Below are 24,528 nucleotides of genomic sequence, written 5' to 3' on the forward strand. Positions count from 1 at the left end.
AAAGTTGCCATTTCTCTTTCATAGATATGTTTTAGATAAGCAAAATCCAAAACTCAGACTCCTTATATGAAGAAACTGCAGCTCATTGCTTTATCCAGTCCATTCCTCTGCGGGGAAACGACTGAAACTTTTTTGACTTCTGTTTAAGCTCTCATTTCTCTACTTAACATGCCAGTTTTCAAGGTTGTGTCCTCTGCGGCATCCAGGCAGGTTCGTTTTATGTTGCATGTAACAATGACACCGTGCTCCCCTTGCCCTATTCACGAGCACCCACAGGCAAGCACTCCGTTGTGCAGAAATAGTGAAAGACGTATTTATGGCGCAAGAGGGAGAATCATCCTTTCACATGACAGTTCATTAAGATGACGCCTCCCAGAAGGGGACCTCATAGTCACTGTGACTAATATGTTTCCTGTAGCACGCACAGGATATACAAACCTGGGGTTCATGCTGCCGCATAGTCTGAAACCTCCAAGTTTACTAATAAATGCTTTAGCCCTCTCCCTTGACGCTACGTAGTGTGTGATCTCCAGGGTTTCGTCCTGGACTTAATTAGGCAGGTCTGGCCTGGTTAGAAGCAACTGGACGGGACATTACAGGAGGAAACTACTTTTCCTGCTGTTACATCCAGTGCCTGTGTGAATAATTTTTGGTTCACGCAACCTTCCTCACCAGTGTCATCTCCGTTCTTGTGGGTGTGTTTTATGTGCTTAGTGATTTATGGCTTTCATTATGTTCACTTGATGCAAATTAGCATGGACTTGTCTTAGTTTATAGCTTTGCATTCATTTATTTTGGCAGGAACATCATGGGTCATCTTCCCCTTACTTCTGTAATCGGAGAGGTTAATTGTCTCATTGTAGCGGATATTGTACTGCAGATTCTGGGAGTAAATTTCTCTGTCATCTGTACAAAACCCAACAGTGCAAAACAAAAGGGCATATTTGAATTGAACTGTTGTAATTCAGTACAACCATTTTTCCATCAAACTCCAGTATTCATCTGCATAAATGGGTCTGTTGTTCTCAGAGGTACTTATCAGTGCATATTTTGTCATAGCTTCAGTGAGGAGGACCATTATCCAAATAAATGTTCCCCGGACCAAATCGCAAGCAGTGGGACCACTGTTGCCTCTCTGCTCTCACAAACCCTTCATCCCAGTTCTTCCCATTGATTATGCTGATCAAGACCTTGAGATGAACCACCAAGCTCTCCATTGAGCTCTCCCTTGTGTCAAACTATTGTCTGCTTTTGCCTTCCTTCATCCATCAACTTAGGAAACCCCCATTACTGGGCAGATGTTCCATTCTCAATGTCGTTCCTTGAGAATGTGAGTTTCAGAATGCAGATTTGAGGCGTGGGGGAAGCAGGAAGAGGCTTCTTCTCCATCTTTCCCAGCCTCTGCTATAATGGGCCTACTCTGGGGTTGTGCAGCATCCATGAGTGGCTCTATTGAACCCTCACAGAGAGCAGGGCAAGAGCCTGGTGTCAGGGTCAAGGTGACAGCGCTTAGGTCGATGAATATGGATGACGTTGCTCCATCTGCTCCCACTGCAGCGTGTAAACAAACACAGGCGTGTGAATAAGAGGCGGGCGACATGCTCCCACAAAATGACTCTTGTGCAGTGAGCAATAGCAAAGAGACAACTTTCCCAGCCTTTGCTAGATCTCTATGTGTGTGCATTTAAATATCCATGAAGAATAGTCTGCTTTGTTTCAGAGGCACTGTGAAATTTTTAAGTCTTCTTGTAAAGCTCAATGTAAAAGGGCTCATGATTGAAATTATTAAAATGTGACCAAAAATTAATAAATATATAAATTAAATAAATAAATAAAATTTGTGACGATTTTAAGTCGGGTATCACTTTATGTGCACCCCAATGCAGTTTTATCAGATATCATCACAGTGCAACAAATGACTTAAGCCAGTTTCAAAAATGTAAATATTTTTTTATCTGCTATTTTGTTCTTTATTTCTAACTTTAGAATCATGTATATTTTGTATTCCCAAAAACATTTTTTAAGAATTTTCTGTTTTTCCTTAACATAACAGACAAAACTACTAATTGTAAAATAAACAATGCATACAATTATGGATGATGTTAATTTTAAATTCAGCAGCTTTCTTACTTAGGAACATTGTTACAAACTTCATGAATCCGGCCCAAGTTTTTTTCAATGAATCTGTCAAAAAGCTGTATGAAATGGCCCCAAACTCACTTGTGAGTTAGTGGTTTGAATCATACTTAGTGAGTGAATCATTCAGAGCTGTTCAGTTCACATCCGACTTCCTCACTGAACCGCAAGTCATTTTTCGTTTATGATTCAAAATGAACTAGGAACCAGTGCTGTGATGTACACTTACTGACTTTTTGTCCATATGACTGTGTGTATTCACAACATACTTGTATTTATAGTGAGGTCCAGTCATAATATTGAAAAGATTGTAAGAGAAAATTTGTTTAGTTTTCTTGAACAGGCACAAGATTGATATTCAATATATATCCGGCACAATCAGAATTACTAGAGTGAGATTCCCAAATTGGAGTCTGTTACCTACCCACAAATAGACCTAACAAAGTGCCTGAGATTTATGCTTATATTGTTTTACAGCTCTCAGGGGGAGCTTGCACCTGTCTGCAAATTGAATTTACTCATCTGATATGTCTACGGTTTTGTCCTCTTTCATGTATTACACTGATAAGCATCCCAGAGGAGTCTCACAGCGGACAGCAAATGTCACATTTGTATAAAGCCAGGTTATAAAATGGCACTGAATGAAGATTGTGCTTGCATGATATTTTAAAAACCACAATGGCAATGTGTTTGATAATCATGTAATATATAAATCAGTGAAGATTCATTGAATGACTAAGAGCCAAACAAGAAGCATTCGAGTCATATTGAGACAGAGATTGCAGTTGGAACTTAATCAAGATTTCACTGGAGGCTAAATGGATTATAAACTTAAAAGTTGAGAAGAAGCCAATCACAGCACTGTTGTACGGGTGACCATTATAAGTATCTTAAGCTCTTTGCAGTGGGGGGTTTTAACATTGGCTGGTAGTTTGGTGTAGTGTTTGTAAGCCCCATGTGGTCCAACTTTAAGCTCCTTCTGTCTGAAATGCCAATCAGCTGTGCGGAGTGAATGCATGCTGAATTCACGCATACTGAATGGCAGTCTAGAGAGTTTAAAGAGGACTATTGTTCCCTGATTCTTTCTGCCTCAAACTAGCAGGTGTAATCCACAGTATGCATGTAGTTGAGTGAATCATCTTAAACTAGGGAGCGTGTACAAATAATAGCAAAGCAATGCCCATATGTCTGTATATTTTTGGCATTTAAAACAGCATAGGAGCCAAATTCAACACTGTTTTATATAATATTGTACATAGTGTTGTTCACTACCTTGTTTATGTATTAAAATCATAAGGAAAGACCTTTAAAAGTAGAGACTAGAGAATACCATCTGTTACATGACATAGTAATTCCCAAAATCCCTATTTGATCTTATGCTTAGCTACTTTGTCTCTGTCGAGAAGAGTGACTTCACTTTGTGAATTACCTGAAATTTACGAGTAGTAATTTAACATAGTTTTACCAACCTTTCACTCTTCATTGCTGGCCTAGTTAACAGCACTTTGCTGGAGAAAATAAAAAAAGAATTGGAATCTCTAAACTGCAATGGCTTTGCGACAAGGCGTCCCATATCTGCTGAAAGACACTGTGTTCCCAATTTTGGCCCTCTATTGTATTAACAAACACTACGCACAGTGAGAGGAAGCAGTAATGTGAGGGATTCAAGATAAAGGATTGTCTGGATCTCAATCTCTGTGATAATTTAATTCTATATTGTGTAAAGTGTACAGGAGGGAAAAGTCAATATTAAGCCTTTAATTGTCTAAACATTTCCTCATTACCATCAAATTATAGAGCTACTTTCATATTTTTAATTGTTTAAAAGTTACACCCAAGCATGACCCAAATATAAAAGCAGCACAGTAATAGCGTTTGGATGGCATCAGCTCAATGTCTTATGCAACTGCCATGGGTATTTATTTGTTCAATATATTTTGAAATGACAAAACAAAACTTAAGGGTTGAATTTATTTTGTAATATGCTTTGAAAGGTAATGGTTGCTGGCTAAACAAGGGCAGAAAGTAAATCAATAAAAAAGTTTCAAATTTAGCTATTTTTGTAGCAAAGGTACATTGTCCTTGCGGCCTAAAGTGAGCACCAAGTGAACCACAAACATGCACTGTCAACATTTCTGAGTGGCTTAAGGTGTATTGTAAAACATTTATTCCCAGTTTTGTCATTTTAGAATAGGGAATATTATAAACTGGAAGCTGACTCTCTTCTGCCATGTGAAATATTCAAGGCAATAAAGAGATCATGATGTTTTCCAGGAGACTTGATCCTGGGCTATCCTTTTCCTAAACCATGGACAGATTGTTTATTTAATTAATTAAAAAAATGCTTTTTGTGCAGATGTCTTAATAATCCTTATATGAACAGTGTCAGTAGTATTATTATTTTTTATCCTTCACAATACTTCCTGATATTATTTTTCTTATATATTATTGTGTTGAATGGCGGACACTTATTTTTGATGCTGAGATGAACAAAGGCCCCCCAGTTAAAAACTGAAAAAAAGCCTTTAAATATAATCTCTCAGTGCATTGGATTATACAGATTAACCTCATGTTTGCACATCAGTTTTGTTTTTCCCGGGTGGTGGGGGATCAAAGTGGCACACAATCTGATTTGAAAACTATGATAAGAGACAACGTTTGTAGGAACGGTTGACTTCTTCACTTTTTACTTTTTTTTTTCTTGCTCTCTTTCAGACACAGTAGTTTAGAGCTCTTCCCAAAATGACTCTATTACCACTATCCATGGTGCTGAAATCCTGAGGGATATACTGTCTCAGATTTAAAACGAGAAAAGAACAGGTATACATATCTGGTAAGGTTTCTCTCTCTCTCTCTCTCTCTCTCTCTCTCTCTCTATATATATATATATATATATATATATTCAGTTTACATATTCATGCTTATCTTGCTTATATTGCATTGCTTATCATATAGCTTTCATTGCTTTTCTGACAAATTATGTCTAATTTTATCCTTTTGCATAAGATGCTTTTTATTTGAAGACAAAAACAGAGAAAATAACATCGTTGTCAAAGGAGGAAAATAGATTTAAACCTCACAAGAAGAAGAAGAAGAAAGAATATTTTTTGTATTGTACATCTATATTAAATGGTTGCATTCAAATATTTTTATTTTTATTTATTTAAATGACTCATTAAGTTGTTACATATATGTTTATATGCATATATTTGGTTACCAGGCAGAGCTGCTTAATATTTAAACTACATGTGGGCCAAGTGAATCACCTCTTTGACATGATGTGGCAAAGACACAACCTCCTTTGAGAGAGGAGAAGATTTCAGTTGATGGTTTTTGGACAATTAAATATTGCATAGTTCGGTTTTAAATTTTAAATGGGTGGGTATATGAGAGTGTCTCTTCAAAATGTAAGCTTTTTGCATCCAGTAAAGCACATTAAAACAAAATGTGATTGCTGCAAAAAAAATAATAAAATCTTGATTAAAAGTATTAAACATTTTGCTTTTGAAAAACTACTATTGACACTGTTATTTGCCACTTCAACCAATTACTTTTTTATTCGACTAAATCTACAAATGAAAACATTTCTGCTAGTGTTCTTCAGGCTTCAACTGTTTTGTTATTGCATTTTCTTGAGTGGATGAACAATAGCAATAAGTGTGTGCATGTGATTTGTGGCTCTGCATTGCACCAGTTGTACTAATTAATTTTGTACTTTCATGATTATGAACCTCGATCTTGAAGGAAGTAGAAAGTATAATTCTGTTTCTAACAGGGGAAATTGCAGTCTGGCTGTGCAGTTCATATAAAGGGGAGATTAAAGGAGAGCAAGAGTGAGTTGACATGTGAACATGCTTTGCTATAGGGGATTAGATTCTGCCATCGAGAGAGGAACTATCAAGGCATGCAATCTGCCTGGCAACCGTTGCTGTGCAGGCATGAGCTCTCTCTGCTGTATGTGAGAGAATTTCTAGCCCTGAAAGAATCCCCCACCCTTTCTCTCCTTCTTATCCATTCTCTGTGCAAGAGGTCATAACCCTGACCCAAAACATGGTCACCATTGTGACCCCAAGACAATAGGTTTTGCCATCAAGTCTCTCTCTTTGTTTTTTTTTTTGTGTTTTTTTTTTGGAGGAGGGGAATGTACGAAGGCATTGTCATCCATCTCTGAGAAATTAATCAGACACAATACCATAGTTTACCATTTTGATATATAACATGGTAGTAAATGATTACTATATTCTTCTCTTACCTTGTACCATGGTATTTACAAAGTCATTCAAGCTTCTTCAAAGTATACCATGGTATATTCTGTCACCTTTGTCTTAGTTACAAGTATAATGATGTGACTTTTTCTTTCTGATTTTGACAACCTCAACTGTTTATCATATTTCTAAATGTAATTTTGCCATAGATATATTTTAGGTGTTATTAAACAATAAATCAATCATAGCTTTTTTTTCCTGGAGTGAAAAGAAACTACTACAATCAATCACCATAACCTTGTAGAGGAGAGACCACTGTGATGCTTTCACCTCCCACCCATGAGAAATAGCAAATACAGCTGGTGCTCTCATGATTTGGGGTTTAATCTGTTCTTGAGCAAACACATTCCCTATGACCATTATCCCTCGGTTAAAGTTACTGATCAAATCAAATGAAATTATTCTTTTTATTTTAAACCTATGCTTTATTCAAATTAGTCTTAATTCCCTGCTCTCTAATAGTCAGTTTTCTGCCCACGTTCATCTGAATGTGTTGAACATGAGCTCTTAATTCAGGTTAGAACATAGTAGGTATGGAGTCTGGGTTTGCAGACTAGAAAGTGTGATGATTCTCTGTGTGTAGAGACTGAGAGGTTTTGTGAGGAGAAGTGATGCATTATGGAAGAAGTCTTGGAGTGGGCTGGAGAGATGAGAATGCCATGGAGAAAATGGTTCTTGTCTACAGAAGAGTGCATATATAATAAGCTATTTAAGTACTTGTGTGTATAAATGTGTGTGCTTGTGTAATGGTATTACAGATATGATGTTCATACTGTAAAATAGTGAATCACAGGACAATGTCTGCTTTGGATCTTGTGCATATGTGTGTTTAGGTGAGTGTGCCAGATTTTAAAAGCTGATCATTTCATCAGGGGTGCACAAAATGAGCTTACATATTTACACAGCTTCACACTGAACCCATTATTTCCTTTACTCACTCCCATTTAGAGGTACGTAAACCCTTCAGCAATGAACTTTAAACAAACCTGCACTGCAGCAGATTCTCAATTGCAACTGTTTTCTGGGGAAATATTAACATACAACCTCAATCCGCAAAGGCACGGGTTAAGAGGCATAGAGCCGAAAGTCTGGATCTGGGACAAGGGTAAAACCAAAAGTCATAGAGACAAAAGTCTGGATCTGTGGCATGCGGATACGTTGTTTTCGTTCAAATCAAAGTGTAAATAAATGTAGAAAACGTATCTGCGTGCCACAGCTGACACAGAACAGCATATGCTGTTTGCGTTCAGTGGATACTCTCCAAAATGGCGCTAAGGAAATTAATGACAGAATTTTCATTTTTGGGTGAACTATCCCTTTAATGGAATAAATCAGTATCTTTAATAAATGTGTGTGTGACCCGAATATTTCTGAAGTTGAAGCAAGGCTGTTAAAGGTCAGTGGTGTCTAATTTACTTTTAAGGTCTTAGTCTGCAGCTATTTCTACATGATGAGACTTATCAAATGCAATCATTGGTGTAACCTAATATAGTCACGTTCATTAAGTCGTATGATAATTTTTTTTCTTTTTTACTTAGATGCTACCACATAAAAGGTGTTGTTTTGCTAATTATTCCTAGATTTGTCATGGTATGACTTTTTCCTACAATGTTCTAAGATTAAGGTTTAGTTATGTGGGTGCATGTGTTTGATCTTCACCATCTTATCACAATGCAAATCTAGCCAATGCTCCTATAGCTTTTCTATACCTGCCAGCTAAGGCCTTGAGGGCAGCAGTGACCTCAAAAAGTTTCCCTGTGTTATCTGCAACACACACAAACACTGACAGCACTCCATCTGTCTGTATCTCTCAATGGGGATAAAGCATACCATGGGGGAGGCAATGCAGAAGCTGTATTCTCTGCTTGCCTCCAGTTCTCCACTTATATCTGAAGGTGACTCAGAAAAGGCACCTATACGCATTCTTCCAGTGGTATAAACTCATTAACCCTCTGGGTAATCTAAATACAGTAGATATCAGAAGATGTTCAGTCACACGTACCTTTGAATCAGGCTGTAACATTTTTGGTAACACTTTACAATAAGGTCCCATTAGTTAATGCATTAACTAACAATAATGAGCAATACATTTGTTATTTATTATTTTTTGTTAACGTTAGGAAATAGAACTGTTATTAATGTTAGCTCAGTTCCATTAAATAATATTAACAGAACTTTTGATTTTATTAATGTATTAATAAATGAACTAAAATAATACACAAGTGCTTAAGAAGTATTTTTTCATTGTAAATTTTTGTTATAGTGTTAAAACATTTATTTTACTGTAAAGTGTTACCTTCTCTCTTTTTTTGTATTTTTGTATGTGTTAGTCCAGAGATGACCCATTTTCCAAAACAATAATTATAAATCTGATTAGTTTACAACAATAAATAAATATATTTCTACAACCTTTCAAAAGTGAATTGGAAATTAATTATGTTTTTCCTTCTTATCAAGTGTGTGCTTTATGTGAGCAGACTAATTAACAGGCGAATAAATTAGCTCTGAAATGCAGTTTCATTCACCACATATCTCCTGAGATTATTTTTAATTATGTATTTATTTTTTGCATATTATGTAGAGCAAAAAGTTTCATAACACCTATTCTCCTTAAACACACACACACACACACACACACACACAGAGAGAGACAAATGTATTTGCCATTTTTAAATGTTTTCAATTTATAAGCTATGAGCAAATGTATTTGTTTTAAAACAGGATATTTTGTCTGAAAATCTCTAGCCAAGACAATGCACAAGGATGGATGGATTAGGAAGAACTTTCCTCATAGTGAGGCACCGAACAAAGGGACATTGTCTCGTTGTAAATCTTTGGTGAGTGGGACACCATGCAGAGTCCTCCATCACTACGTCAAAGAGGAGGAGGGAGTCAGTGGAAGACGTTCTCATAAGAGAATATCACCTCCTTAGCATTTCAGCTTCCACGCCCCGCGTTATCCCCACCGCGCTCCCCCAGTGCCCGCTTTTGTTCGTATCACAACAATCCCAGAACAGATGGTGCTCTGCTTGGGAATTGAGTGACAAGCCACCGGCTAGCAACCAATCGGCTGCTCGGGAATCAGCTGACTCGCCTGGACAGCGCCAGGTGCTGTCATCATATTTTCCTTGGAGACGCAGCACGGGCTCCACAGTAACACAGAGACACGGCGGATGGGAGCCAGTCAGCGGATCCCCGTTGCAAGGATCCATGCAAAACCTGACCATGCGCTTGGCGAAGGTTGCACATGAATATTCGCGGAGTGGATGTAAGGAAACGATGCCACTGTGAAGCAGTTAATTACACGGAACTTACGAGCGACGTGATGGTATTTATTATCTATGGATTTTGTTTCAGTGCTCATTCGCAAGGACATAGATACTGTTTCTAGATACTGTAAGTGCATGCAGCAGTCAGCGCGGAGGGAGGACTTCAATGCCATTCGGAACGTGTAGGCTGGCAAACCAAAGAGGTATGTTCAGATAGATTTTGAAGCATCCATACCATATATGTAGCGATTCTCTTTATGCATCTATGCATGTTAAACCAGAACCATGGGCAACTAAACAGGTTCCATCATGCGCAGTGCAATAATTTAAAAATCAGTAGCCACTTGCAAAATCTTTGTCTGTAAGAATGAGCTGTGGTTTTAAAGTAACTCACCCAAAAATGTGTTTCCTTCAGGTAAAAAGAAAATAGATGGTATCTATACTGCTTAGCTTTTGAGGCTTTTGAGGTGTATGGCAAGCCGTTTTAACATGTATTCCTTTTAACTTCTATAATATTAATAAAAATATATATTATATAATAAAATGTAACTAATATAATAATAATAAAAAAAATGTTTATAAGTAATACTTATTTATAATTAGCATTTTTATAAATAGTACTATGATAAATAGTGTTTTAGTTGTAAAATTATTATGAAGCAATCCAGTGGTGAGGTAATCTTTTTCAGTTTCACTAGCAACTGATACTAGCAGGCTACTTATGTAGACGCTAGAAACTCACAAATAGTTAATATTTTTTCCTAATAGGAAATCGTCCATAAATAGAATTCAGTTACAAAATTTTGCAGACTGGTACCACCAATGGATTAATTACTTGTTACTGTTTGGATAGCTGACTAGTAGCAAAAGAATAAGTACTAGTATGTAGAGAATAACTGATGTGATACTAGCCAACATTAGATAACCTATTAGTAACTAGAATAAAAGTACTAAAGATATAAAAAAAATAAGTACTAGTATTATAAAAATAATAATAATAGTTTTAAGGAATAATGTTCAACTGGCCTGCCATACGGCGTGATTTACTGCATTTAATTGCAAGGACGCATCGGCTGTTGCTCTTGAGATGTTCAAGGGCAAAACGTGTGTGATTTTTCATAATTTATGGTTTGTTTATGAGTTCACACAGTTTATGTTGTATTTCTCAGAACAACAGCCTGGTAAAAGATAATGCTACTACAACGCATGTGTGTGTATAAGGAGTAAGCAGAATGTGATGGCCATGGTTAACGGGCAACTTTTTAAAGCTTTATATCAAACTTGAATGCATGCAACGATAAAACATTAACTAAACGCGTGAAGCGTTTGTTTGCAATATCAGTTTTACTTCTAATTCTATTTGATCATGCCGTTTGCATTCATTAAATTCTTCACAGTCACTCGTTTGTTATATTTAGCCTCCTGAGAGTGATTTTATATTGCAATTGTGGCAGAAATCGATCCCAAACTTCGAACAGATCCCGGTACTGCTGGCTTACCGCAGGCGCGCGCATGGGGTCTGGTTGGCGATGCAGAAATGTGATTTGCATCTCAATGTCCAGGCACTCCAGCAGATGTTTCGTTGCTTACTCATTCGAAATAAGACGCCACAACTTCCCTAGGAAAGACAATAAACACGGGAAGACGTCTTTTAGTCAGGGAAGGATGTATAATGGGGTTTGAGGAGGGGGTTTGTATTGTCCCTGGGGACGCCACCCCTTGTTGCAGCTGTTGCAGAAGTTGTTTTCTGGCATTTGAAGAGAAGCGTCCTCATGAGCAACAACAAGGTAAAGAAAATGTTGGGCATATGTTGATGAATTTGGCTCTTTTTTGGAATTTTTCTGTCAATCCAAAACACTAGTCTTACTGTGGTTTACGTAAGACTATGTAAGGTGATATTAGATATTAAACAAAGACGTAAGGTGGTCTGGAGCTGTAAGAGGCCTGTTATGTGTTTTTCCTATAAATGTGCATGTCATGAATTTATCAGTCTGTTGGGATTGGAAGTAACAGTGGCCAGTGTTATAATGGTGAAAAGAATAAGTCTGGCTTTTGTGTTTGTCACAGAGATAAAGAGTGGAATAGACCAAGCAGCTGTTTGACTAATTCTGCAACCATAATCTGGTTAAGAATCACTCTGGCAAAGGATCTATTTGGACAGTAGGTGAAGGAGAAAAAAAGACATTTCTTACTACTCTTATAAATGCATGAATTTTAATAATTCTGTTTTGTAAATTCATGAATCACCTAATTTAATTTTATGAACATAATGCATTTTTTAAATAGTTACGTATTTAGATATTTATTTTAAACAACGTTTGTAATATACTGATATTAATTTTAAGCTTATTAACTATAAGAAACTAACTTAGCAGTTCCAAGGATGCAACATTTTTAACCTATTTATTTATTGCACATATTACGGTAAATCTCACAGCATCTGTACAGGAAGATTCAACTTATGGTAACATGCAATGATTCTAGAGGCTATTTTATTTATTGAGGATTCAATATATATATATATATATATATACAGTGGGTACGGAAAGTATTCTTTTTATATTGAGAGTTTTAGATATTCCAAATTCTGGAATCCATTGGGTGATGTTTATAAGTGCAAATGGTTTGAAACACATAGTGCTGAAAATAATTGAAATGGGACCTTGGGGGTTTCCCGTGCAGTTACTTCTCAGCACTCATTTTTGTACAGTGACACAGAGGAATCCATTTGATCGGCAATCAATGTTTTTATGCCATTCGCAGTATTCCCCATCTCTACAGCACTCTACCGCCCATGCCATTACCTCACAGTTCAACCCTGGGCAAAGCTATGATTCACCATGCAATTAATAATACCCCTCAGATTAAGAGTTGGCAAGCGTAGACGGTCTTGAATGTTGGATGTGAAAAGATCTGCTCTCTTGGCCCTTTGCAAAGCCTTTTTGATCCAAGAATAAAATTAATTACCATTAATTTCTCACTCACTTTCTGTGAAGTTTTTTAGGAAGTGAGTCCCTTGAGAAGATTAGCAGAGAAAAGACTGGAGTTAGAGACAAGATGGTCATTTTTGGAGATGACATTGTAAGCCATTTTACCAGGCCTTTTGGGTTTCTCCTCTTGTTTATTTGGACGTTCGTATTGTATGCTGGGAATGTATTTCCAGTGTTTCCTCTGCCTTCTTTGAAAGTTGTGTGCATATAGAGGGTTATAAAAGCAAATACAGTTTCCTGGAAATGTATTTTCAGGATATTTTAAGTCCCGTAGTCTGTGAGAAACACAATCAGCCCTGTTCATATCTGTAGCAACAACAGTTTTTTTTTTCTGTTGCTATTCATAAGTGGCTTGATAAATCACAGAATCAAATCATGAACAACAAATGACGTGTTCTAATGGTTGTGTGGTTTGTGTCGGGCTTGCATATACTAAATACCCTTATTTCTTATACGAGCATAACCCCATTAGTGCTATTGGTAGTAGTTAAAATATTGATTTTCTGTGAGATTTAAAACCTGCACTTTACTGTGCTCAAATTGAGATTTTAAAAGCGTAGTGAGGTTGTTTGCTTATTTAGGAGATTGTAATGCATCTTCGTTGTCTAAATAACTTTAGGGTTTGTTTTTACAGCCATTTTGGAAGTCTGTTTGTAATCACTTAAGTTCACTTAAAGTTAAAATTTGGGGCATCTAAACAAAGAGCTACTCAGGATCACACTCAAATCTTGATTATGGTCTTAGAGTACAATTCAAATAAACTTGCAGGCTTCAAGCGCATATTTTCCTCAAACTTGAAATAATACCCTGTCAGACACTGGCAGTACTTTGACCCATAGATCAGACATGTCTTCAAACAGAAGTCTTCACTCTCTGCAGAGAACAGATCTGCATCTGTCGCTGATCTGAAATGGCAGGTGTTTCAAATAGGCTCCCATTGAATTTCACAGCTGTCATTTGTAATCTAAGTCTAGGGGAAGTTCAGGATGACGGGCTGGGCAACAGGAAGCAAGCTGGTTGCAGAAGTTCATCTAATGAGGTTGGAATGGCATAATAGCCATTAATTTGCCCGCAGATTTGGATTTAAATCCTGTTTACTTATAAAGACGGAATATTTATGAGGATCATCAGGGTGTCCTATTTGTGTGGTCTTTAGGCGAATTGTACTGTGACAAATGTGTTTGTTTTGTTACATCATATTTCTTCCATTCATAATTGCAGCCTGTGCACAGTTTTTCCTAAATACCACTATTGAAATGTGAAAAGAGTAATTCTCTGTTTGTATTAACTTTCTAATGAGGTTTTCATTTTTTTTACCATCATTAAAATAATAACCAATACCCTCATTCATGAGTCCATACTTTAAAGAAAAAAGGTAAATCCCCTGACTAATCTTAGGCTCTTCTAAACTCTAAAACACTGTGCATCAACCTTAGTTTTGTTTGGTAACTTTGCTGCTAAAAGATCAATAGAATGCTCACAACAGACTTAATAAAACTGAAGTGATGTCTCTGAACTACAGACAAACAACTAGGCCTTAATCTAAAAACATAGAGCTGAAATTGTGGCTTAATTTTAAGCCACAGTATACAGTCTTAAAAGAAACTGTGATCTTTACTGTGAGGATTACTTTATCCTACTTACTGGAAAGGTTTTGGCCTCCACTTGGGTGAATACTGCTATTAAGAGCTGAATCTGAGATTGACCTCAATATTAGTAAAAATGAAACATAATTCATTTGAAAATGGCAGAATATAAGGGTTGCATCTGACCTATTATTTACTCATTTTAAACAATGGAAAATACTGTAATAGTAGCAGTGTATATTTTTAAACAGTTCACACGAAAGTGAAAATTCTGTCATCATTACCCACTCTAATACAATAAAAATGAGTGGAATCCAGTCTTGTTTTGGACCCCATCGACTTATATGTTATATGGGCAAAACATTATTGAATATATCTTCTGTTGTAATACAGAAAAATGTCAAACAGGTATGGTGGGTTAAAATGATGACAGAATTTTTATTTTGGGTGAACTATCCCTTTCAGACATAATGCAAATTGAATGCCATGGATCAAGCAAGGATCATGTTCTGGTAAAAATTCTTAGTTAATTAGTTGCTATTCCTGGAAAATGATGGAACACTTTAGTCCTTCTATTTTTTTTTTTTTATTTCATTCATCTGCCCCTCTTTAAATTTTACAGATAAGTTTAATCTTTCATCTTAATCACCTTATTAAGGTAGTTCGCGTCATTGTGTGATATATTGTATTACAACCTAGATAATTAGATAATGTATATTTGAATCATTGTATCATTTTTCTTGTTCAAACCTGTGAGATAAATGGACTGAAATTCTCCCACTGATTGATTTTTTCAATGTTAAAATAGTGAATTGCCAAAGTCACCCCTTAACATTTTTTATTGATTTGACTCCCATCTTTACTAGTTTAGTGCCATTTTCAGTGTGAGGTGTCATTCTGTATTGCATTACGAAACACTTTAAGAGTGGTGCTGATAACTCTGATAACACAGGCCGGGTCCCATCTGTGTACTGCACTCTTTTGTGAGAATTGCTGAGACTGACAGTTACAGTCAGCTCTCATTCTAAATTGCACTGATGCTCCTTTGGCCACAGGGGGAGATCAGGCCTTTTATTGATTTCCACTCTCACATTAAAGGACTCATTTACACCAGCTGTACCATGTTTCCTCCATTAATTTTCTTGGGAGTATGAGGCGTAAATTTGTTCAAGCTGTCCAAGCTTGTATTTGTTGGTGGATTCAACTTCACAAGAGACTCCAAATCTCTGAAGTGAACATATTGCTGATGTTAATTTGGCATATGTAATCTGCATATCATGTGGGTGGAATTTTTCAGATCTTAGGTTTTCAAATCTTATGTTTTCAGGATGAGTGCAGTTCAGTTGTTTTGAATCTTGCTCTTAAGAAACATTAACAAGGATGAGCAACTTTTGTGGAGGAGTATCTGTTCGTAATGTAGGTGGTATTTGGCATGGACTAAATCCCTCTCGCTTGCTGTTTGTGTGCTTGAGTCAGCATTAGCACCATATGGGATAGCAGATGCCCCGTTCACTGCTCTGTCAAAGATACAATAACATGCCACCTTTGTGTGCCTTTTACTTGCGATGGATGCTTAATATCCTTGGTTATTTCATTCCAAACTTCAAAAACCCTTCTGGTGTTAAATAATCCTCAGTAATCTAGGACATTACATATTTCCTACTGAGTATGCAGAATCAAGTCAAGCTTACCTGATTTAATATGATTGATTTGATATGGTTCGCATTTGTGCAATATCTTATTTTTATGTTTTTTTTGTTTTACATAATTGCTGCAAAGAGAGGTAATTTTGTAGTTATTTAGTGCTGTAGTTACCTAGATGGAAAACCATTTTGAATCAGGGTATGGTAATATCTTGACAGGAAAGACTATGACTAAATGTACAGAGACATTTCTACACCTCACAAATGTTCAGTCTTTGTTTACAATAGCTATTGTTTGATCACCTGAGGAATAATATTTCCTTCCTTTCCTTCCTTCGGTCACCATTTCTTTCCTCTTTGATCCACCTCTTCAAGCATGTCAGATTGCAGCAAACAAAAGCCTGTGCCTCTGGTTTTCACATTATCATTATATTAGTATACTGGTTTAATGTATTTGGAACAAGGATATCTAACAATTATGAAACTTAATATAGGTATTTGTAATGTGACAAATCTATTTCCAAGCTTACCTACTCATTTCATATTTCTTCTGCATAATGCTTAGCTCATTTTGTCATTTTGTATATATAGTTAACATTTATAGTGGTAAACAAGTAACACAAGTTTTTTCGTAATGAACTGGCAGATTTTTAGGGGAAAAAATCTGACAGTGTAAGTAAATTAATCTTGTTTCAATATTTTTTGGATATTTTACCTGGAAAATACTTGAATATTTAAGTTTTTTTGGTCCCACTTTATATTAAGTGGCCTTAACTACATGTACTTACATCAAAAAATAAGTACAATATACTTATTGTGTTCATATTGTATTGCAAAACACATTTGCTGCTATTGATTTGGGAAACGGGTAAGGTTAGGGACAGGTTTGGTGGTATGGGTAGGTTTAAGGGTGGGTTAAGGCGTAAGGGATGGGTCAACAGTGTAATTATAAATGTAATTACAGAAATTAATTACAGATGTAATTACATGCAGATATTTTTCAAATATAAGAAAAATAATGTAAAAACATGTATTTACACAATAAGTGCATTGTACCAAATTATTAATTTAAATGTAAGTACAGAGTAGTTAAGGCCACTTAATATAAAGTGGGACCGTTTTTTTTTTCATTGTAATTTTTTGCTTCATCCATGTGTATAAATGTTGTTTCCATTGTTTGAATACACACTTACACACTTACATCTCTTACATGTTTATTAGAATATGCTTATATACTTTTTCATGTCATGGGATTTTTCCATCGCTTATTGTAATAAGCTTTTCTCTGTTTGTATGTTTTTTTTCTAGGCCAACTCTCCAGTCCAAGTTTCATGCTGTGAGAAAGTTTCAAACCTATGTGAGCCCACAGGAACTACACCCTTTTAAATCTTTCGGAAGCTCTTTTACTCCACTGTTCAAGCTTTCAGAGGGATAAAAGGGCTATTCTGTAACACTTCTATTGAATGAGAATCTCACCTCACCATCTTTTTGGCGCTATAGGAATTCCAGCTCAGATCTGAGAGGATAAACACTTACAGTCAGAATGGCAAGAGGGACTTTCTTTTTTGTTGTGCAGGGCCAGATTTGTTTATTCCTGCTTCTGGCTTTACTTGGCCTCTCTTCAGTTCAGAGTACAGAATGTCCGCAGCTTTGTGTGTGCGAGATCCGGCCTTGGTTCACACCCCAGTCCACCTACAGAGAAGCATCTACTGTTGATTGCAATGACCTTCACCTTACACGCATCCCCGGGAACCTGTCCGCTGACACGCAGGTGTTGCTTCTGCAAAGTAACTACATTGCCAGAACTAGTGAGGAACTGAAGCAGTTATTGAATCTCACAGAACTTGACCTGTCCCAGAACAACTTCAGCAACATACAGGATATCGGCTTGACCAACATGTCACAACTCACAACGCTTCACCTGGAGGAGAACCAAATGATCGAGATGCCTGACTTCAGTTTGCAAGATCTCACCAATCTACAGGAGCTGTACATTAATCACAATCAGATCAGCTCCATTGCACCCAATGCCTTCGCCGGATTGCGTAACCTTCTGAGACTCCACCTGAACTCCAACAGACTCAAGGCCATTGACAGTCGCTGGTTTGAATCAACCCCCAACCTGGAGATCCTGATGATTGGGGAAAATCCTGTGGTCGGCATCCTGGATTTGAACTTCAAACCTCTCACCAACTTGAGAAGCCTGGTCCTGGCTGGAATGGAGCTCACTGATATCCCAGGCAATGCGTTTATTGGACTAGACAACCTAGAGAGTCTCTCCTTCTATGATAATAAACTGGTTCGGGTGCCTCAGACTGCTCTGCAGAAGCTTCCAAACCTGAAATTTCTGGATTTGAACAAAAATCCAATACATAAAATTCAAGAGGGGGACTTTAAGAACATGCTGAGGCTGAAAGAACTTGGCATTAACAACATGGGAGAACTTGTGTCCATTGATCTCTTTGCCCTGGATAACCTCCCAGAGCTGACCAAACTCGAAGCCACCAACAACCCCAAGTTTTCCTACGTGAGCCGTTTAGCATTCCGTGACTTGCCATCACTAGAGAGTCTAATGCTCAATAACAACGCTCTAAACTCCCTCTACCAAGCAACGGTGGATTCCCTGCCCAACCTGAGGGAGATCAGTATCCATAGCAACCCGCTGCGCTGCAACTGTGTAATTCAATGGATGAGCTCAAACAAGACAAACATTCGATTTATGGAGCCTCTTTCCATGTTCTGTGCAATGCCACTTGAGGTTAGAGGTCAGCGCGTGAGAGACGTACTTTCTCGTGAATCTTCAGGCCAGTGTCTGCCTATGATCTCTCATGACACATTCCCCAATCACCTCAACCTTGATATCGGGATGACAGTAGATCTGGACTGTCGTGCTATGGCTGAGCCTGAACCAGAAATATACTGGGTGACCCCATCTGGTAACAAAGTCATGATGGATACAGTGTCCGATAAATACCAACTTAACAGTGCAGGAACTCTGCGCATATCCCACATTCAGGTGGACGACTCTGGCCACTACACCTGTGTGGCTCAGAATACAGAAGGAGCGGACACTCGGGTGACTGCCATTCGAGTCAGCGGGACTCTTCTGGATAGCACCCAGCTTATGAAGATCTACGTGAAACACACAGAGTCCCACTCAATTTTAGTGTCCTGGAAAGTGAACTCCAATGTCATGACGTCCAATCTGAAGTGGTCATCCGCCACCATGAAAATTGACAACCCTCACATCACCTATACGGCTAAAGTTCCTGTAGATGTTCATGAGTACAACCTCACACACCTTCAGCCGGCCACTGAGTATGAGGTCTGTCTCTCGGTCTCCAATATCCACCAGCAGACCCAGAAGTCATGTGTTAATGTCACAACCAAGCATTCTACGTTTGCGATGGAGATCTCTGAGCAAGGCACCAATACGGCTCTGGCGGCAGTCATGGGCACAATACTGGCCATCATCAGCCTGGGCTCAATCACGGTATACATTGCAAAGAGATGGAAGAGGAAGAACTACCACCACTCCTTAAAGAAGTACATGCAGAAAACCTCCTCCATCCCTCTAAACGAACTCTATCCTCCCCTCATTAACTTATGGGAGGCAGACAGTGAAAAGGACAAGGACGGTTCTTCAGACACTAAGCCGACGCAGGTGGACACAACAAGAAGTTATTACATGTGGTGAAGCTTACCAGACATTTTTTCTTCTTTAGAGCACAAAGACACATCTTTGCTTATTTGTGCGTAACAAAGACTTGGACTTCCTTTTTTCTGCTTTTCTTACTGCAAGCATCTATTCAGACTGACATCTCTGACTTTTTAGTAGAGTGTATTGCCTTTTCCTCTTCTTTGACTTTCAATATGGCAGCTTTGTTTAGCTTCCGAGACATGTTAGTAGCTGTGCTTTTTCTTTTTGTTCATTATATTTTGATAGCACAGCATATAGATAATGTCAAGGATTGACTTTGGGTCGATTGATGCTGTAGCACTATATCTGATCAGATATTGATATGTCTTTGGCAGTATTCATAGAGAATGCATTGTTTCTTTCTCTCTTTCGTAAGACAGTTTAACTGTTGTGCACTGAAATATATTAACAAATTTGTCTTTGGACTCCAATGTAAGCTGACAAGGTGAGTTTAGACTTGATAGACTGTCTATTGAAAAACGTTAGCAATTGTTCTGTAATGTTGTATCAACTATAATTTGAACATTTTGGATTTTCTCAAAAGTAATTTTTGATTTAGAAGTTAACTTTGCAGATTGAAGAATTGTAAACCAGCAATAGAAATGTGAATGTTAAATAATTAGTTAGTAGAAAAATGCTTTTTCTTTTTAAATTACTCAGATTCTTCTTTTTTAATTGGGTAGAATCTGTTAATCACTTAATTTTGTTGTAATTTACACATGCAAAATATGTTGCATATTACAGCGCAAACAAAAATAAATGACAGTTTTGTTCAGATATTTTTTATACAATGATTTTCAAGTCGAGTGTCATTATTCTGATTTCCTATTCTATCTTTCGTTCATATTCTGTCTCCTCCAATCTCTCCCCCTTCTTTTTAAGTAAATGAGTGACTTCTTTTGGTCATGATGTAATAGTTTTAGCAATACAAATACAAAAGATCTCCATTACCAATCCCCAATAGTGATAGGATAGAGAAATGCAGTTACAAAAACATGATTAGTATGTCTTCTTTCTTCCTTCAGTTATTGCCACCAAGCCCAAAGTACCCATTAAATTACCTGAAATTTTGGGATGCTTATTTTATCGCAGATTTGTGTGTGTGTGTGTGTGATTATTTATGTTAATAAAAAATATATATTTTACTTTATTGGTATTTTATGTGCAAGGTTTCTGGCCACATGCTGGAGTACAGAGCCAGAAAATCCTTGAAGAAAAGAGTAAATGAACCAAAACCAAAAGAAGGTTGTGATTAGGGGTAATGTGGATAATTAACCAGTCTCCATTGGCACATGCAGCCCAGAGTGTTCAGCTTGGTCTTAATCAGCCAAATGCTAGGTCTCTTGCTAACATCAAACATTCACAAGCATGACTATCTGAATTAACCTACGGAGAGTCATAAATCCAAAGTATTCCCAAAAACAACATTAAAGGGGTATATTGAGCCTCTGAACCATTGCTCATGTCTGCTGCTTGATTGCCATTCAGTAGCCCACCAATGGGAAATTATGACTGCACCCATTAATTTTGATACTTGTCTTTGTCTGAGAGAATCCTCATATTGGTTTGTCTTATGCTACTTGCATCTCATGTCAAGATGACTAGTAAAATGTTGCATGTTTGCATCATATTTGCTCAGATCAGCTCATAGCTAAAATGTCTTCATTTCATATACATAATTTTAAGACATGATATTACTGACATCTCTGATCTGAAAAAATGTGAAAATTGCTGGAATTAAAAAGAAAAATGGTCTTAGATAAGACTGAGTATGTCTTATAAAGTGAATGTTTCTTTAGGTCAGGCCAAAAATAAAATAAAAATCACAAATCTGGCCTAGAGACTAGAAACTGATGCGATCAATTTTATGTACTAATGAATATAATTATTGGGATGGGAAATCCCATCTTTTATCTGTATGGCTGACTGAGAAAGCAATTGCTGGAAATATCTTAAATCAGACACTCGCTTTTAGTGTCAAGGATCCTTAGTGCATACAGTATATTCTATCCCATTTAGGCACGAATGAACTCTCTATACAAAACGTTAGTTTGATAGAATAGCTTATTACACTGGTCCCTGGAAAAGAATACTTGATTCTGATTGGCCACTCGTGGTATCCAGCAATAATTGCCTATAGCAAACCCTCTTCCGGGCAACTGAAACTGGCTCTACTTCGACGTCTCTTGTATCACACCATGGACTCACACTCTCTTGTTTCATGCAAATGCAACGGGCACCATATTGTGTCTCACTTATCGACTGCAGTGAAATTGACCTCATCTGACTTCTGTATTAATATTAGCCTACTGTAATATTATTGTAGTGCTTGTCTTTTTGCAAGCACAATTGTTTTGTACACACTGTACTGGACTTTTCTTTCTTAGTGAAATTATAAAATAGTTTCAACTCATCAATATTAAATATCCACATATTTATTGGCTAGTAGTTATGCAATAAGCTGAATAATGTACAGTCAGCTTGTCATTATGCCTGATGGTTGGTCGCATTTAACAATAATTAAGGAAAAATACGAAATAAATCAGTCAAATAATTCAACTGCCAAGTATAGAAGAGGCTATGCATGTCTTACAGTTTCTCATAATTTCTTTGTGACCAAAGAAACTTTTATCAACAATTACCACTTCATTTAATCTCAGAGTGAAAATTACATCTTTCTAATGAAGCTCTTTTGCCTATTAAGGGACCTAACCTATACCACTTTCATGGGCCAAGACTGAAAGATTGCTAGAGACTCAATAAGATGAGCCAGGTGAAAAGGACTCTGAGGAATAATTAAGAATCACCCACACACAGAGCTAAGGATTTGCCAAAGAATTAAACTGGAGGAGGTTCCTCCTAGGGCTGTTCAGGTATTTAATTGCTTTCTGTCAGCTACCCCTGACATCATGCCAAGTGTTCTCACACTGACAGGATGTAATGCAATTCAATAGACTTTGAAAAAAACAATTGCCAGCAAAATTGGCCAAAGTGTGATACAAAGTCTTATAAAATGTATATATAACATATTATATTGTATGTATTGTACTGTAGACTTGTATTAATCATAAGTAATTCAATGGCAATAAAATGCCAGGTCTTTTTCAGTTTGCATTCTGAAGCTGTTTAGTTTGTACCACAATCAGGAGAGTCGTAGCAGTAATAGGTCTTGAAGAACACTGTAAAAAATTACTAAATAAAACCAAGATTGTTGGAGTATGTTATCCAAAAACATACTACGTAAGTCTCTTTACTTGTCATTTATTTGTAATTATTTGAGTGAAAATTGTTTCAAAGTAAAACCTACACCCTACACATTTTTTTTTAAGTGTAAGTGTTAACCAATAGGCTTTGCCATCATGTTGACTATCATCAGGTCTAGACAGAAAACATCTAATTGACAGGTCATCCAGGCTGTTGCTCCTCAGTGTTGACAAAAGGGAAGATGTTTCTGATACAGCTGAGGCTGTGAAATCTCCCCAGGGGATCCCTTATTGATCTGACACAACTGCATCGATTTTGTTTTTAAAAGGCCAATTTGAAGAGACACAAGTGGAGCATTATTTTAGCTGAGTCCTGAATATTAGCAGATGGTAAATTCACTTTTCAGATTACAACTTTTGTGTTGAATTCAGGTTTGGTACAAATTCTTCAATTTACTAATCTCCTCTTTTATATGATTGTGTTCAGAATAATCAATGTATACTTATATAATATTATATAACATCTAATTATGATGATAATATCACAAGCATGGCATTATGAATGAGGTGTGCGAATAAAATGCATTGTATCTTCATTTGCATCATGCTAATAGCCGCAGAGATAGGTCATTGCAGTCACAGCTGTTGGTTAAGGAGAATAAGAGATGGTTCACTGGAGCTGGAATAAATTAAATGACCTTTCATGCTCCTCCAAAAAGATTTTTCCATTAGGACATCTCCATTTATTGTACCCAGCCTGCTGTCTGGTGGGATCTCTTAAGTAAATTGGTTCATAAATGAAGATATCTATTTGCTTGAGGTGGAGCTACCAGCAAGTGTTCTTGACCTGTTGACTGTAGATTGTTGCCACTGATTTAAGATTCTAAGATTAGAATGGAGCCCAGTTATGAGGTGGAAGGATGTAATCTTATTTTGTAAATATTAAATTGTGTCCATCCATCCTGCAATGGATGGTGTCGACATTTGAAAGAGTAGTGTAGGAAAAGATACTTGAAATGTCACTGAAAGTCATGCATTCTTCTAGCTGAGTTCAAGTCTTGATCTTATGGTCTTAAGATCAAGATTTTTGTCTTGGTCTTTTATAAAGCTTATAAATTCTATGTTTACTTAAAATATAAAACTAGTATGCACGCTTTTCATTTACAATTAGATTTTGTTTTATTTATAATTTATGTTGATTTTACAAAATATACATTGAATATTGAAAAGGTGTTTTGAAATAGATAATATTTAAACTAAAATAATGTGTTAAATAGGAAATAAGACAAATACAGGTTCCAAAAGTTTATTTATGTATTATTTATTTTATATTTATTTTTATTTATTGTATTTTTTCGCATTTAAAAGAATAATTCACCCAAAAATGAAAATTTACTGAAAATGTACTCTCAATGGAGAAAGCAATATTACAGATAAAGGGCTTATATATAGCCGAAAGCAATGGTTTGAAGTTCAAAACAAGTTAATGATGGATTTGTTTATTACAAACATGCATCTTTTCTCTTCACTAGACATTAATTGATGGACTGGAATTGTGTGGATTACTTGTGGATTATTGTGATGTTTTTATCAGCTGTTTGAACTTTCTTTCTGATGGCACCCATTCACTGCATTGCAGAGAATCCATTAGAGAGCAAGTGATATACAGTGGGTACGGAAAGTATTCAGACCCCCTTCAATTTTTCACTCTTTGTTATTAAATTTCTCCAAATTTC

The 24,528-nt window shown here is 36.7% G+C and overlaps 1 protein-coding gene across 2 annotated transcripts; it reads left to right on the forward strand.

Moving 5' to 3' along the window:
* The first annotated feature begins 9,541 nt into the window (after positions 1 to 9,541).
* On the forward strand, positions 9,542 to 20,331 carry LOC107680720 (leucine-rich repeat neuronal protein 1-like). Of its 2 annotated transcripts, none has more exons than XM_016476753.1 (2): positions 9,542 to 9,873; positions 17,198 to 20,331. In XM_016476753.1, the coding sequence occupies exon 2, from the start codon at positions 17,433 to 17,435 to the stop codon at positions 19,584 to 19,586; it is 2,154 nt and encodes a 717-aa protein (XP_016332239.1). In that variant the 5' UTR covers positions 9,542 to 9,873; positions 17,198 to 17,432; the 3' UTR covers positions 19,587 to 20,331. The 2 variants fall into 2 exon arrangements, with proteins under 2 accessions (XP_016332239.1, XP_016332240.1); XM_016476754.1 differs by lacking the exon at positions 9,542 to 9,873 and adding an exon at positions 11,442 to 11,457.
* Positions 20,332 to 24,528: the final 4,197 nt, after the last annotated feature.

The sequence above is a fragment of the Sinocyclocheilus anshuiensis genome, unplaced genomic scaffold, assembly GCF_001515605.1.
Source record: "Sinocyclocheilus anshuiensis isolate Anshui unplaced genomic scaffold, SAMN03320099.WGS_v1.1 scaffold396, whole genome shotgun sequence".
Lineage (NCBI taxonomy): Eukaryota > Metazoa > Chordata > Actinopteri > Cypriniformes > Cyprinidae > Sinocyclocheilus > Sinocyclocheilus anshuiensis.

Coding starts and splice junctions, on each gene's coding strand:
- LOC107680720 (XM_016476753.1), top strand. CDS start 17,433: ATGGCAAGAGGGACTTTCTTTTTTGTTGTGCAGGGCCAGATTTGTTTA.